The 16790-nt window shown below is 40.2% G+C and overlaps 1 protein-coding gene across 32 annotated transcripts in view; it reads right to left on the reverse strand.

The window, feature by feature from the left end:
- RBPMS (RNA binding protein, mRNA processing factor) overlaps positions 1-16790 on the reverse strand; it is a 172820-nt gene that overhangs the window by 56683 nt on the left and 99347 nt on the right. For all 32 annotated transcript variants that reach the window (XM_025418169.3, XM_049094670.1, XM_049094687.1 and 29 more), the window contains one exon: positions 7102-7252. In XM_025418169.3, coding sequence (XP_025273954.1) covers positions 7102-7252 — 151 coding nt within the window. The remainder of the gene's footprint in view (positions 1-7101; positions 7253-16790) is intronic.

Here is a 16790-nt window from a genome sequence, read left to right on the forward strand (position 1 = left end):
TGAGGTATGAGGACAGTGTGATTGTCTGTTGTAACCAAACTAAACCAAAGATAACCTGACACACACTTTATTTTTTATACACATCTGTATAAAAGGATAGAAACGTATGTAGAAAGATAAATGACAGAACATTAACAGTAGTTATTTCTAGATGGTAGGAAAGTGTGTACTTTTAACCCATTAAATTTATGTATTCCTCCACTAACACCACAATGGGATTAAGTATGGTCACTTTACAAAGTGAAATGAAACTATTTTGCAAAGAGAAGATTCAAGGGAAAAAAAGGATATTGAGCCTATTTCTCAAATGCAGATAAACCCAGATTGTGATTCACATGGTCAACATACCTGTCTCCAAGGATTTTCCTTAAAAGGGACTCAAACCTTTTATCTCCCTAAATAAGAGACCCAATACCAGTCAGACAATCCCTCCTATTTCTGTTTTAGTTTTACTTTCAAACAATTGCAGGACCAGGCCTCTCAATCCCATCCTTTATATAAAGAGCAGGTGAGGTCTGATTTGTGTGAAAATTTTATGTGGACTGCTCATCAGTCTTTTGGGACTTTACAAAGGGGGACCACCTAGTGAATACACGGTCTACTTAACCATAAATTAGTAGGGATATATGCTGATTTCATACTATCACTGTTTCAAGAAGGTTGAGCAGATGAAGTCTTAGGATCTGAAACAATATAAAACAGAGCTGAATTGTTGCCTGTTTCCATTCATGCCCATTTCCATTCCATTTCTATCTGAATGATGTGAAACACTTGAGTAAACGGCATGTCATTCAACTATAGATTAAAGTCAAATATCCTCATCTTTGCTGATGATGCAATTATTCATTAAACTAAAATACCTCAACTGTTGAAAACGGTCACTCATTTTCTGAAATAACTCAGAATGAATTACACCAAACTAAAAGCCATCAGTAGTTCAATTTGGTCAACTTTACAGTTAATGCATGTTGGCCATCAAAATCTTATGCTTTACAGGGATGCCTGGGTGGCTCAGCCTTTGAGTGTTTGCCTTGGCTCAGAGTGTGATCCTAGAGTCCTGGGATAGAGTCCTGCATCAGGCTCCCTGCACAGAGCCTGATTCTCCCTCTATGTCTCTGCCGCTCTCTCTCATGAATAAATAAAATCTTAAAAAAAAAAACAAACAAACTTATGCTTTACAGAGTTATATGGAAGCTTGACTTTCACTGAGTAGTGACGTGATCTGAAATCTTTTCCTTATAATCTCTTGCAGGCCTCAGGGGTCTCTAATACGATCTTCTCTAAAGACTTAAGTGAGCTATTTGTTTTAGAGAGAGCATGGTCAAGGAGGGCCGGTGGGGAGGGAGAAGGCAAGGGACAACTCCAAGCAGGCTCCATACTCAGTGTGGATCCTGATTGGGGGCTTGATATCTCATGACCCTGAGAATAGGACCTGGGCTTAAATCGAGAATCAGGCACTTAACCAACTGAGCTGAGCCACCCAGATGCCCTTCTGTATTGTATTTTAAAGAAAAATTTCAATTAGTTACTGACATTTGAAAATGAGGAAACTTTATTTATGCATTCATTTTTTAGTAGGCTCCACGCCCAGTGTGAGGCCCAACATGTGGCCTGAACTCATGACCCTGAGATCATGACCTGAGCTGAAATCAAGAGTTGGAGGCTTAAACGACAAGTCACCTGGGTGCTCCAAGGCTGGGGTGAGTTTAAAACACCCCCTAAGGAATACCTTAAAAACAAATAGAGCCGAAAGCACCTGTGGGCTCTAAGTCAGAAAGTGGTGCAGTGAGACCAGCAATTAGGCCTAAAATGAGCTGTGTGATTTGGGGGAAGTTAGAATAGTAGCTCAATAAATAGCTATTTCCTTTCTTCCTATCCACTTAATAAAATCCCAGTTTATTCATTCAACCACCTGAACTCCAGGAGCTAGCTGGCTGTGCTCACCTGGGACATTAGATAATCTACCAGTGGTCTACCACCACTCCTCCTGCTCTAATTCTAGCAAAGGATCTGTGTCACTGTGAATTAGTATCCTCCAGCAAAGGCAACACAGAACCTGTGGCAACAGACCATGAGAGTCCAGGTACTATTTTTGGCCCTACAGGCCATTTAATCTCACTGAATTTTATCTTAAAAGGATAAGTTAAATGATTCTGAAATTCAAAAACTGGATAGAAATCCATTATTTTATTGAATGCATACTAAAAGTTGTGGAAGGATATACACCAAATTGTTAATGGTGGTTATCTCTGGTAGAATTTGATGAATTTTCTTCTTTGTATTTTTCTGAACTTCAAGAAATGTTTCCCTTGAGAAGCAAGTACAATTTCTATCTTCAGAGAAAACAAACTATTTTGCATCGTGTAATATGAAACACAAACATCTAAGGAACTTGCTTTTCATAAAAACAGTCTTGCCCTCACGCCCACAGAACACCTACAACTTTGTCTTCACCTTGCCTCCCTCTAACCAGCTTGATCAAGCCAGCCAGTCGCTGGCTTTCTAAACGACCTCACTTGAGGAAGGCAGGTATGGGATACATAGCACCTGCTGCTGGGGCAGGGTTGTGGGGGGAGGGAGGGAGACACGACACAGGACCCCAGACCTGCACATTTTTGAGCAGAGCCAGGGACTGGACAGGCACCTGAGTCTTTCAGATGGCTCATGCTGTGTATGCTTCTTAGAAAAAGGCAGGTACCCCAACTCTGTTTCAGGGGCACATGGAGTTTCAGATAAGGCCCTGAATGGCCTTATCCCACAGAAATGAAAGTTATCACATTTCAGGCTTACAGAGTGTTGTCCCCAGGAGGCCCTTGCCCTGGTACTTTACGTAGTTTTCTAAACATTCAGATAGAAAATTCACTTCCACATAGCCAGGGTCAGTACTGGATAAATGGGAAATTCCAGTGGTATGGCAGGAAAACAAGGAAGTGATTTGATTATTCACCAAGAGGTGTGTGCTTACCAGGTATTTAATAAGAGTATTAGTTAAATTTTTTTTTAAAGATTTGAGAGAGAGAGAGATTAAGTAACTAGACCAAATACACAAAACTAAAAGTAATAGATCAGAATTTCAATCCAGGCTCTATCACTTGACATATTAGTCTGCTCAGGCTACCATAACAAAATGTCACAGACTGGGTGATTTAAACAATAAAAATTAATTTTCTCACAGTTCTAGAGGCTACAAGTTCTAAGACCAAGGTGGGGACAGGTCTGGTTTCTCCTGAGTCCTCTGTACCTTGGCTTGCAGTTGGCCCTCCTTCTTGCCATATCCTCACCTGGCTTTTTCTGTGTAAACACATCCCTGCTCATCTTTAAGGAACCTAGTCATATTGAATTAGGGCCCACCCTAATGGCCTTGCTTAATTTGATCATGTCTTTAAAGACTTTATCTTCAGATACACTTACATCTAGATCCACTGGCAGCTGGGATTTCAATATCATATATAACATCCGATGACCAGGTAACCTTAAAATTACTGGATTTTCCAAGGCCTGCTTTTCAACTGTAAAATAGTGCTATTGAGAATCCAATTCACATAAAATGTTGCAGTGTCTGGCACAGAGTATCGTCATTTTATAGATGAGAAAAATAAAACTCAAAGATACAGTCACTTGCTCGGTTTTCATCTCTAGAGTAGAGTTCAACTACAGAACACTACTCTGCTGTATCAGCAAAGGCATAATTGAGAATTTTATATAATTTACAATTTTTCTAAATCTCTTACTTCCTACTTTTTCCACAGTATTTTTCTTCATTATATACAAGGGAACAAGAAGTTGAAACTAAAAAAAAAAACTTCGTTAGAAAAGTATAACACTTTCCTGAGACTGCGTATGACAGTTTCATTCATCCTTTCTCCTAATTTGCAAAGACAACTGACTACAGTCACAGTGATGAAGCCTCAGAAGGTCAATGCCTACTTTTAACTATTAGGAGAAAAAAGCAACTTTTTTTTTTTTTTAATTAAGATTTTACTTTACGTCTGACTGGTGCTCTACCTATATCCATTACAGCCACTTACTCCTCAACACAACCTTAGGATCTTACTTTATTTAGCTCTCATAAGAAGCATGTGAAGAAGGTATTATTCCCGTATTATAGCGGAGAGAACAGGAGCATGGCAAAGGTTCAATGTGTTTCTTTAAGGTCAAATTTGACAATGATTTGACAAGCATGATAATGACTGGCAGGAGCAGAATTCTGACATCTTCAAGTCTAAAGCCAAGGTTCTCCACTCTAAGTCATCATTTCCCTTGGCAAGTACAATCCCTAGTTTTCTCATTTGTCATGCTCTGCAGAAACAGAGCAGGTGTGTGGCAAGTAAGACAGTCTGATCTGCGGGACAAGCTGCAAAAAAAAGCTTTTACATCCTTTATATGGGCTAAGTTAGCTGACAACTTTGACCACTACCAATCCCTTGGACTGCCAGCTCTTTTAAGGCAGCAACCAGTTCCCTTCTTCCCCAGTTTCTAGCACACTGAGAGCTCAGCAGAGTTCAACAGGTATCTGAGAAATGAGAGTTCAAGTATTTGTTGTATAACTGAATCTTAGCACATTCTTCCTTTAGTGACAGCAAATAGGTTTCAGCTACAACTGTATAAAAACATCAACAAAATGAAATATTAAAAACCTCTACAATAGAAAAGTCCATAGGGTTTTTTTCTTTTTAGAAGTATTTTAAAGAAAGACAGCATGAGCGAGTGAGAGAAGGGACAGAGGGAGGGAGGGAAAGAATCCTCAAGCAGAGTATGGTGTATGGAGCTTTGAGGGGCTCAATCTCAGGACCCCTGAGATCAAGACCTGAGCTGAAATCCAGAGTTGGACACTTAACTGACTGAGCCAACCAGGCAGTCCTATAGGGTTTTTTCAATCCCAAAAATTGAAGATTCCACTGCAGTCTACTCCTACCGGTGATTGAACTACCACCTTGAACACCGATCAACTGGAATTGCCAGTAAAGAACCACCAGTGTTCTTAGTCTGCAGTGTGCTTTCAGGAAAACAATTCTGCATATGTGACAGGGAAGTTTATAATTCCCAAAGGGAACTGTAATGGATGATAAAGTCAATATGAGTGAGAGTGCAATTGCTGTTCTTCAAGACCCCTATGCCGTAAAAAGGAGCTATGTTAAGAGAAATCATGCTTTTATTTTCTCAAGAATATACTGCTGTTTTTGTTTGTTTTACACTTCGTTTGTTTTGCCACGAGCAGCCCAGGCGAGTTTTGACTATGCCATGGAAATTATCTGACCACTTCTGAGCTGTTCTGTGCACAGGGAAGGGAGGTGGGTAGAGCTGGCCAGAGCTGTGTTCTAATAAATGTTGCTCTAAGCTCTCCTACAACTCTAGAGACTTATGGATTCCAGTTTGTTCATCTCTGTTGCTTTTGTGTACCCTGTTGTGAACTGGCTATCACTTCCCAGACTACCAATTTCAGAGCTTCCCAGATTACCAATTTCAGAGCTTTTGAAACAGATTTAAAAAAAAAAATTGAGGACCCAGAACAAAAGTATTCAATAAAGAATTGAAAGGATCAAGTATTTTCAGCATTATACTTGATGTCTAAATTAATCTTTTTAAAATACTCTCAGATCTGAGTCAGAAAATTCACTAGAAAACTAAAGAGGTACTCTAGGTTGCCTTTTCTAAATCAAGGTATCTTACAAATACTCTTTTCTGATGTCTTAAGAGCGAAGACATTTCAGAGGGAAATGAAGAGGCATACAAATGGAGCAATTCTGCAAATAACCAAATTAAAATATTAATCTATCTACTTATCACTATTATTTATTAAATATATGCAATATACAAAAGGTACTGTCCTAGATGCTTTAAGGATACAGAATTATGTAAGGAATGTCCACTCATCTTCCTGTAGTGCAACTGTACCATAAAATGAAACTTCTGTTTAGAAAAGGTTTCAAGTTTCCCTAGACCTAGAAGAACAAATATTTTTTTCTCTATTATGACTTCTGGCTTCACAGAAAAATTTTAGAAAATGCTGGGGGAGAAAACTCTTATCTGTTAGTTTCCACTGACAAGCAGCAGCTTTCTCAAGAGTTATAGGGCTACATAATGGCTCTAACTTCCACAATAACCTGATTAAATCTGACACACACATGACATGGGGGAAGAAAGAAACTCATGTGCCCTTCAATTTCAGTACGAAAAGTTGAACATACTGCATTGTCAAGGAAAGCAGGAAGATGATCAAGATCATGTGGTTTGGAAAGAAGATCAAGAACGAAAGAGCAAAAATATTCCAAATAACAGCAAATCACTTGGGATTCCTTGAATCCCCTGCCATATTAAATCACATATAGCTATGCAATGAAAGGAAAAGTTAAGGCCTATCTCACGCCTCACTTATGCTGATTGAGCTTAAGAAAGAAAATTAAGACAACCTTTTCAAGTTATTCAATCAAAGGCAAAACCATAGCCTGGCCATTTAAGGGAATAAGCTCATTAGGTGGGGTAAAACACTTGTTTAGCAATTAGTCAGTATCCTTACCCAATTACTTTAAAACACAAAGCCCTAGATTTCCTTAAATTCACCAGTATTAGTTTGCTAGAACTGATTGTTCCAACATACAAATTCTTCGTGTATGTTTACTTTTCTCTCTAGATTTATAGGCTCAATTCTTCTCAAAAACAGAACTTAGTATCTGCTTCTTTCACTTTTAATATTTTCTTTTCCCAAGCCACAGAATTGATGTTCTTCAACAAATGGAGTAGATGTTGAGAACCAGCCTTCCTGTCCAGGGATGGGGGAATAAAGGAGGATTCGTACCCCAGGCAAACAGAACACCCTCATGATAAGGTCAAGATGACATTAAGAAAATCTACAAAACATCAAACGAAATTCTGTAGTAGTTACAGATTTAATCTAACCGAACCACCTTTCGGGACAGTCAATCATCAACAAGATTACTGTATTTGGAATTCAGACAGCAAGAATCCACAGCCTCTTCACAGAAACGGAAAATGACACTCAGCCAGCTCTATGTCCTGTGGTGTAATTTCACGTGCAGCACACAAACAATTCTCAGTTATTCTTTTATTTTTTTTTTTTAAATGAAAAGTAGATCAACTTACATGGCTCTCTGGCAATGAACTGAGGTACAGTGTTGGGAAGAGGAGTACTGGGGTTTGGAGTCCCTACTAATTTGTTCTTGGCCATCTTCGTGTTTGCCTTAGCAAACTCTAGTCGTAGTGTTTGCGGAATTTCAGGATCGAAGCGGATGCCCTTTGGAAATAAAGAACAAATGGAAGATGTTTTCATTTCCTTAGAGTCAAACCGGAATGGTGACAAAATAAACACACCAGTAAATCCTGGTCTTTCAGAAAAAAGGTCAGCAAGAGCCCTGGTTCTCACTACTTACACAGAATACATGAAAACCTGTAATATGACATGTCCAGAAAGTTAGGGGAGATTTTGTTTACTTAAAACATTGTTACATGTTTAATTATTTTTCTTCTTGAACAAAAACGTTCAGGTTCAAGTTTTCAATATGGACCAGCAAATTCTTAGCATAGCGAAAAACTTCAATGAATGATTACCAATGAGAATAAAATAATTCCTGTAAAGCTCTGTGCAATACTGGAAATTATGGACATCTAGGTCCCACCCAATGTTCTGACACTGGCCTGAAACAATGTCATTCTTCAATGCCTTAGTGTCATCACCTAGAAATGGAGGGAGAAAATCACCTCCTCTTTTAAAGATTTTATGTATTCTTCTGATAGAGCATGCAGAAACAAGGAGGAGAGGGAAAAGCAGACTCCTCACATTACCAGGGAGCCTGACATGGGGCTCAATCTCAGGACCCTAGAATCATGACCTGAGCTGAGGGCAGATGCTAACCCACTGAGCCACCAAGGTGCCCCTTTCCCCTCCCTTTCTAACTGGAGAGTTTTCTTAATGGTGATACATGTATTGAGTTAGTAAAATAGGAACCAAGATTTAAGATTTCAATGAACAAGTATTTAATTCTAATTAGCTTATAAGTTTATATAAAAATCTTAAAATCCTGATGTGGTAAAGTCCTGGTTTTGATTACAGCTGGCCTATTAGCTACACAGTTAGGCAACAGGTTATATGGGCAAACGCAAAGACTGGGTAGTAATTTTAATTACTCTTGACCCTATTATTGCAGTTTACTTAAACATATTCAATAACAAACATTATAACACCACAAGATTTAGGGCAAGATAAGTCTATTTTGAAACCTTCTCACCATTCAAAAATGCCTCCACTGGGGCGCCTGCCTGGCTCAGTCAGTTAAGCATCTGCCTTTGGCTCAGGTCATGGTATCAGGATCCTAAGATCTAGCCCTGAGTTTGGCTCTCTGCTCAGAGGGGAGTCTGCATCTCCGTCTCCCCCACCTCCACCCCACTTGTGCTTGCTTCCTCAAATAAGTAAAAAAAAAAAAAAAAAAAAAAAGCCTCCATTACTAAATGTAATGAAAAATCTCATGATACCTATTTTCCAATGCTATGTGTTCCAACAACGGCAGCAAAAAAATATCCCAGTATAGTGCATAAGTGTGCTCCAAAATGGCTCGGATCCTATGTTTGTCTGTATGGTATGTTCCGAAAAGGGGGTGGGGTTCTGAAAAGGAGTATCCTAAGAACACAGGTTTTCCATTTAGTGCTCATGTGGGCCTATGGGCCCCAAAGTCCCCGTTTGACTTAATTAGCTTGACGAAAAGAGCAATTTTCATAAGAAATTAGTAAGACTCTCTCTGTAGAGCAGGATGAACAACTCTGAACTTTACAGGCTCAGCTCCAAAGATGGGAAGAAGAGCCTGTGACTAGATGATAGCAGCAATGAAAAAATATGGGGGGGGGGGGGGGAAGGAAAGAAGTCCTTGGGGAGCTACAACGAACACCACAGAGCCCTGACCTACACACATCCTGGAGTGGGTGGAATTTCTTTGTGAGCCTGATTTATCCATTCTCTGAGCAGAAACCAGCTGAAGGTGGCAAACGGGTGGGCAGGAAGAGAAGGAAGCCACTTTGTACAGCCCTAACTGACAATAAGCAGCAAAAAGGGGGGTGCCAGTTATAAGAAATGCAAAAAAAAAAAAATTCTTTCCCTGGTATCAAGTGTTTGTTTCAACTTATGAAACTTCAGTATTATCTTGCCAAAGATGAGGAAAAAGAACAAAGCAGCATTCTGAAGCGGAGTCTACTTCCATCCGCTTCCACTTAAGAGCATTTCACTCTATCAACGAGAATATCACAACAGAATAAATATTCCCAAATATGAACCCAGAGAGCTGTGGTCTTTGCTGGGAGACAAAAGCAGACAGTCTCTAGCTATCATTTAGAAGGTATGCTGTGAATGGACTTGCGTATTCACATACCCATCAGCTACACAGAGTAACAATCTGCCATCAATTTCAAGGTGTCCTCCCTGGCACTAAACTCCCACCAAACCTGTGAAGAAGCAGCTTTCCTAAACCTGAGCCCACATCAACTTGGTGACTGTCGTCCAGCCTGTTGTAATCTGAGAAGAGCATCCTGGGACTTGTTAGTGGTCCTCTGGAGCTTCTAGCCTCAGATGATAATTAGGTGGCACATCTGATTTCTGTGCCTCAGCTCTTTCCACTGGTGTTCCAGAGTCGAAGAGGCTGCATACAACATGCTGCGTCTTTATACCGCCTGGCCTGGTGGCTCAGGGCCTAAAACATGCTGAATTAAGTCTCCCCCCACTCTCGACCCCCCTCTTCACATCCCTCCTCCCTATGTGAGCTAAAATACCACCACCATGTTCCAAATCAAAGTTCCAGTTCCTTATTAAAAAAAAAAAAAAAAAAAAAAAAAAAAAAAAAAAAAGGGCAAGCTCAGAAGTTAAAATGACCTAATTTGTTTGGCAGCTTATTCAGAGGCCGGAGGCTTAGAATACAAGCCACATTCCTCTAACATCTTTAGCAGCAATACCATATTTGGTAATCAATATCCTGCTCAGCTCAGTTTCTATCCAGAGGGATCAGCCAAGCCAAAAACGTTTTAAATGTTAAAGGATGGTGAAGGGACGGGCAGGGGAGGGGGAAGGGCACAGGAGGGTGATCATGGGAGTAGAAGGAAAGAGGAAGATAGATAAGGAGACATTTAAAAAAAAAATCCAACACCTTGTGCTTTTAGTTAAAGCCCTAATAAGATTATTCTCTGGCCAAAGTGATTTCACATTAAACTTTGATAGGATAAGATTACTGTTAAGTGAAGGGGGGAAACTCCGTGCCTTTCAAAATCAATTTTCCTTTTTTGCCTGTAATTCACCAAAACTCCTCCTACAATGAAGAGAAACCCTTCTTTTATACCTGTAAATAGTATTTTATTTACATGGTGATCAGAAAGGACAGTTTCTGGCTATTAGTATGATGTCAAGTTAAAAATAAAATTATTTAGAAGCAACCCAATCTGACAGACCACAGGGACAGCCAACAGTTTCTTCAAGGTGGCCTGAAACACTGTGGCCAAACCAATACAGGTTCACTGTGATCTACAAAGACTAAAACCCCTACCCAGGACAAACTCTGGGAGGTATAAAGATAGTGTTGATGAACAATGTACCTTAATAGTCTCATATTCTTAAGAATGTACCAGGACAGTTCCATATCCTATACTTCAGTGTCATGGACTGAACGTTCATGTTCTCCCCGAAGTCCTATACTGAAGCCCTAACCCCCAACACGACGGTATTTGGAGGTGGGGTCTTGGGAGGCAATTAGGTTCAGATGAGGTCATGAGGGTGAGCCTCTAAAATGGATTAGTCTACCCTCAGAGATGAGGAGGAAGAGACAAAAGAGATTGCTCTCCAAAAGTGCACATGGAGGAAAGGTCACATGAGCACACAGTGAGGTGGTTACAAGCAAGAAAGAGGAGTTCTCACCAGATACTGAAACGGTTGGTAATGTGATCTTGGACTCTAGCCTCCAGAGCTGAGAGAATTAAATATCTGTTGTTTAAACCATTCCAGTCTATGGTATTTTGTTATGGCTGTCCCAGCTAGTCTTGCTAACATGCTAACACAGTTTTCTTTCCCAGGCCACAGTTTCTAAAATAATTCACAGTACTTTTTTCTGAACCTTCTGTAGCCTCATTTAGGTAAGTTTCCCCCTTTTCACCAGCCCCATCTCCAATCTTACCTCTATCCACATCACAGGTGACTCAATCCACAGAACAGTCTTACTCAACTGGTATATGGCTTGGTATTGTAATCACTAGAAATGCTAATAATTCTATCTCAAAAGCTACCAAGAGCAATTAGCAACTCCTAAAAGAACTTCAGACTCTGCATTTACATACTGTAGTGCTTTAAACTGAGTTACTACATTCAGGACTCTGCTGAAGAATTTTTAAAATCCTCTTTTCCCTTTTCTCCTCTATATAAATAAAGGTTAAAAAAGATTTTTCTGAATTCTAGGCTTAAACCTCCAAATGCAAATTTGTATGTCCTATTGATATTAACATTCTAACTTAGAGAGCTTAAAAATGCCATTTTATTGCTCAAAAACCCTACCAAAGCCCAGAGTCCTAAAAGGATAAGAAAAAAGCTAGTAAAGAATGAAATACAATGAAAGGGCAAGTTGAAATTACCAAATCCCGAACACTCAAGTCTACAGAGATCCAGAGTCACTGTTAAATGAATTCTAGCTCTTCCAGTGACTTTCTGAAGAGAAGATGGAGAAGCTATTAAGCGAATATGCACAAAGTCCAGATCCTAAATAGCTCTCCTGTTTCTCTAGCACTTGTGGCACTGGCTTCTTCTGCATTCTGGCTGGTGCTGGAATGATTGATTTACTGGCTGCAAATCATGGATTTGAGACCTTACAAGCCTGAATTATTCTGAACAGAAAGAACATTCCAACTCCTTAGTAGCAAACTAGTCTTGGACTTCTGTTATCCCACATAAGAATAAAGATTAGCTAGGAGTTTATTCACTGAATAAGGGAAAAAAGAGGAAAAGGACTATTCTAGAATGACTAAAACATCCTCAAGGGCCTACCCTCACATGAGATGTGTGGTCCTTGATAGAACAAACCACATGTGAAAGGCCTTTTGTGGAAAAATGGAGAAAACCAAATACAGCATGGGCAGAGGCGATTTTGGGGAATTGTCAATTTTATTAAGTGTAGTATTATGGTAACCCAGGAAATATCTTTAGCTTTTGGCACTAAGATACAAAGACTGTAATGAGGGCAGCCCCGGTGGCTAAGCAGTTTAGCACTGCCTTCAGCCCAGGGTGTGATCCTGGAGACCCAGGATCGAGTCCCATGTCAGCCTCCCTGCATGGAGCCTGCTTCTCCCTCCGCCTGTCTCTGCCTCTGTGTTTCTCATAAATAAATAAATAAATCTTAAAGAAAAAAAAAAAAAGACTATAATGATGAAATGTCATGATATAACATCATGTATTTAAAACACTTAGGGGAAAAAAAAGATGCAGCAAATGTGGCAAGATATTAAGTTGGCAAATTCTGGTGATGGGTTAATGGATGTTCGTTACTATATTCTCTATTTTTTGCTTGGCTTGAAGTTGCATAATAGAAAGTAAAAGGGGGGGGGGGCAGTGGGCTGGGCAGCTCACATCATGATCCCCCCAGGACCCTGGGATCAAGAGCCAGAGAGCGGCCTGTCAGGTTCCCTGCTCAGCAAGGAATGTGCCTCTCCCTCTGCCCCTTCCTCCTGCTCCTGTTCTCTCCTGCTCTCAAATAAGATCTTTAAAACAAAACAAAAACACCACTACCAAAATTTAACCAAGCATATAATTCTTGTGTGTCAGAGACATAAGAACCAATGAAATCCCTACCCTGAGGAGCTCAGAGCCCATACTCTAGCGGCCGAGCTATACAGGTAAACTAATGGTTAAACGGATCAACACAATACTTAGGACTTTGTGAGAAACCTATCCAAGGCAGAAAAGGGACTGGGGAAGAGGGGAGGCGGAGGCATCACAGAGGAAGTGACAGAAGAGCAGAAATTGACCAGGTGGCAGTCCAGGAAAGAGCTCAGCAAAATTGTGTGTGACAGGATGTAGAGGAGGGAGAGTGCACACAAGTACACACACACACACATGCTGGGGAGGTGGGTAAATGACTGTACAAGCAGGCTGTGGTGAGATCACAGGACTTTTTATACCATGAGGAAGGACTATGGAATATGCGCATAGCTGAGCTATTAAAAAATTTCAAACTGTATAATATGATCAGGTTTAGCAGGGCTGAGATTCTCAAATGTTAGCATGCATCAGAATCATCTGGTTGACTTCCCACATAGAGTGCGGAGCACCACACACCCAACTTCCTGATTCAGGAGGTCTAGGATGGGACCTGAGAACGGGCATTATTAACAAGTTCCCAAGCTGATGCTAACACCATTGAGACTCACTATAGTGAGGTTATCTCTGGTAGCACAAGGGCAGCTGGACTGCAAGGAGACACACAACAGACCAGACACGAAGCAGGTAGGGGAGACCTGGAAAGAGAAGTTGTTTGGGATGGCTGCTCTGCTGATCCTCCTTCTCTGGGAGGGCACTCAGGGGCCTGTGTCTACCTTCCAAGCCCTTACTTCCCTAGCGACAGCTCTCACTATTCAAGGGACTATGCTGCTCCAAATGACCAAATGGTTTTTTTTTTTTTTTAATTTTTATTTATTTATGATAGTCACGGGGGGGGGGGGGGAGGTGGGTGGGCGGCAGAGACATAGGCAGAGGGAGAAGCAGGCTCCATGCACTGGGAGCCCGACGTGGGATTTGATCCCGGGTCTCCAGGATCACACCCTGGGCCAAAGGCAGGCGCCAAACCGCTGCACCACCCAGGGATCCCCTAAATGGGGTCTTGTATTCTGAGGATTTCAACCTCAAGTTTTGGAGACACAGAAAATGGAGGTGGTTGGCAATAAGTCACTGGAACAGTCTCCTACCCCAGAAAAGGTCCCCCAGTTCCTGTGACCGCGGTTTTCAGAGGTGTCCCAATGCCTGATGGAGGCTGTTCATTTGGTACATTCTTCAAGCCTGTGAGCTAGCAGCTACCCCAGTGTCTTTACAATTTAAGTAGCTGGGTTTGTCAGTCCTTGCCAACTCATTTTATGGACAATGAAAGCCTTCATTTAGAGAAAATTCTGGTAAAGAACAAAAGCAAAGCTATACACACACATGTCCACAGCAACATGAGGCTAAGAAAAAAAGATCATCAATGATGCTCAATAGTCTGGCAGGGAGAGGAGACTTACAAGTATGACCATACATACTGGTCAGTGAGCACTACCTGGGCAAGCCCAGCAATGTTCATGGTGGGACCAATTAACCTGTAAATAGTGGTAACTTTGGTGGTGATAGTAGGGAAGGGGGAGAGAACTTGTGTTTTGTATAGTTCTGTATTGAGTTTCTTACAAATAAGTTTACTTTGTAAAGTTTTAATTTATAAAATCTGATTAAAAAGGAGAAAGGGAGAGAGCTAGTGTAAGTGGTTCCCTATGGAGCACCAGAAGACGACCACCTAGCACACAACCAGCTGTATCAGGATGTTCTGTTCAGTTTTTTAAAAATATTTTGAAGTAACTTCAGATTCCTAGAAAGGCTGCAGATGCAGTACAAAGAATTGCTACATGCCCTCTGCTCAGCTTTCCACCATGCACACTTTTTCCTCCCTGAACTGTGGAAGAGTAAGTTGAAGCATGATGCGCCCCTTTAGCCTTTATACTTTGATTTCCCAAAAGCAAAGACATCCGTTTTCCTGATCCAGGATCTAATCCTGAATCGTACATAGCATTTAGCTGTCACCTCTTTAGTCTCCTGGAGTACCTCCTCTGTCCTTGTCTTCGGTGACCTTGACATTTTTTTTTTTTTTTTTTTTTTAGGAGTACAGGCTACTTTGCAGAATGTCCCTCAATTTGGGTTTATCTGATTTGTTTCTTGATTAGATTCAGGTTATGCATTTTTGGCAGCAATATCACAGGAGAGATGTGTCATTCTCAGTGTACCATATCAGGAGGCACATGATGTCATCTCTGTCCCATTACTAGTGATAACTTTGATCACTTGCCAAGTTTCTCCACTATAAGGTTACTTTTTTTCTTTTTTCTTTTTTTTTAAATAAAGATCTCATAGGAGATACTTTGGACTATATAAATATCTGGTTTCTCATCAAACTTTCACCCACTAATTTTAACATCTATTAAACATTCTTTCCTGAAGCAATCACAACTATTGTGGCTGTCAAATGGTGATTTGCTAATCCCATCATTCCTTCTATATTTGTTTTCTACTCTAAGGAAAAGCTTACTTTTCTGCTCCATTTATTATTCATTCATTTGTTCATTTATGCATCAGTACTGATTCATAGCTTATTTGATTCGATTTATAATTATTAGTTCTTTTAGTACTCAGATGGTCCCAGGTCTGTATTCTGTATGTACATGCACACACACTTCCACATTTGTATCTATTTCCCTACATCTTTTTAGATATGTTAAAAACAATAACAGTAAGTATGTATTGACAGCTCCAATTCCAATCTAACACCACTGGCTTAATTTTAGTCTTCCCGTTCCATATTTCTAACTCCTCATCTGCATACTAGAAACATTATCCATTTTACATTTACTTATTTCTCAACTAAGCAGTTATGGAATTGCTACAACAGTATCAACATAAACTTATTAATAACTAAAGTTCAATATTTACAGTTTTTTTCTTAGCCTAAAAGAATACAGCCAGTATACTGGAGAATAATTTAGGTTAGTTCTCCCCACTTCACTCCCCTCCGCTTCAGTGTGGTTATATTACTCACCTGAAATACAGTCAGATTCACTTGTTTTGGTTTGTATTCCACTTGGGTCCCTCCCCAACCTATGTATTCATAGCAGGTAAAACTGTTTTACCACTTAAAAAGTTAAAGTTGATTCAACAACCCATTCATCAGTTTTATGTATGGTGACTAAAAAAGTTGAGGACCTAGAATTTTAACATCCCTTGCTACCTGTTGTGACTAAGATACTGAACCTTTAAAAGGAAGCATCTAAATAACCAAAAGTTTCTAATCAAATTTATTGTAGTTCATTTTTACTTTTCAACTTCTTACTCGAAATATGTTGAAAATTTTTTTAAAAGGGGGCAAGAGATGGGTAAAGATAATTGAACTGCTCTAGTAAACTTTTTTTTTAAAGATTTCATTTATTCATGAGACACAGAAAGAGAGGCAGAGACAAGGCAGAGGGAGAAGCAGGCTCCATGCCGGGAGCCTGATGCGGGAGACGATCCCAGGACCTCAGGATCAGGCTCTGAGCCTAAGGCAGATGCTCAATCACTGAGCCACCCAGGTGTCCCTAAACACTGCTTTTATAAAGGATCAATAAAGTTCATGGCCTGAAGCTGGGGAGGAAGCATTCTCAAGGCTGAATTGTTCTTGATGCTTGGTTTCTCCCATTAAGTACCAGATCGAAAGCTTCACAAAGTCCCAATATGGGCAAATTCAAATGTTTAATATTATTCCATTTGGATGATATGAAGCTACTGGAAAATAATAGGCTGCCTCTACCACTTATCCCAAGGTCAGCAGACTCTGCTCTCCTCTGGGAGACGGTCACAAGCCATCCGGTAAGCCACTCAGTACTTTTAGGCGTTTCACATACATCTTTTCTGATAAAGCAATCCAGTAGGTCTGTAATGGATGTACTAGATCAGATGAAACTTTTTTTGGGGGGGTGGGGGTGCCTAATAAAGCAGCAGCCATTTCATAAGATTCAACATCATATGTTGAGTTTCCTAGTTGATTTTTTTT

This window comes from Canis lupus, chromosome 16 (assembly GCF_003254725.2).
Source record: "Canis lupus dingo isolate Sandy chromosome 16, ASM325472v2, whole genome shotgun sequence".
In the NCBI taxonomy this organism is placed as follows: Eukaryota; Metazoa; Chordata; class Mammalia; order Carnivora; family Canidae; genus Canis; species Canis lupus.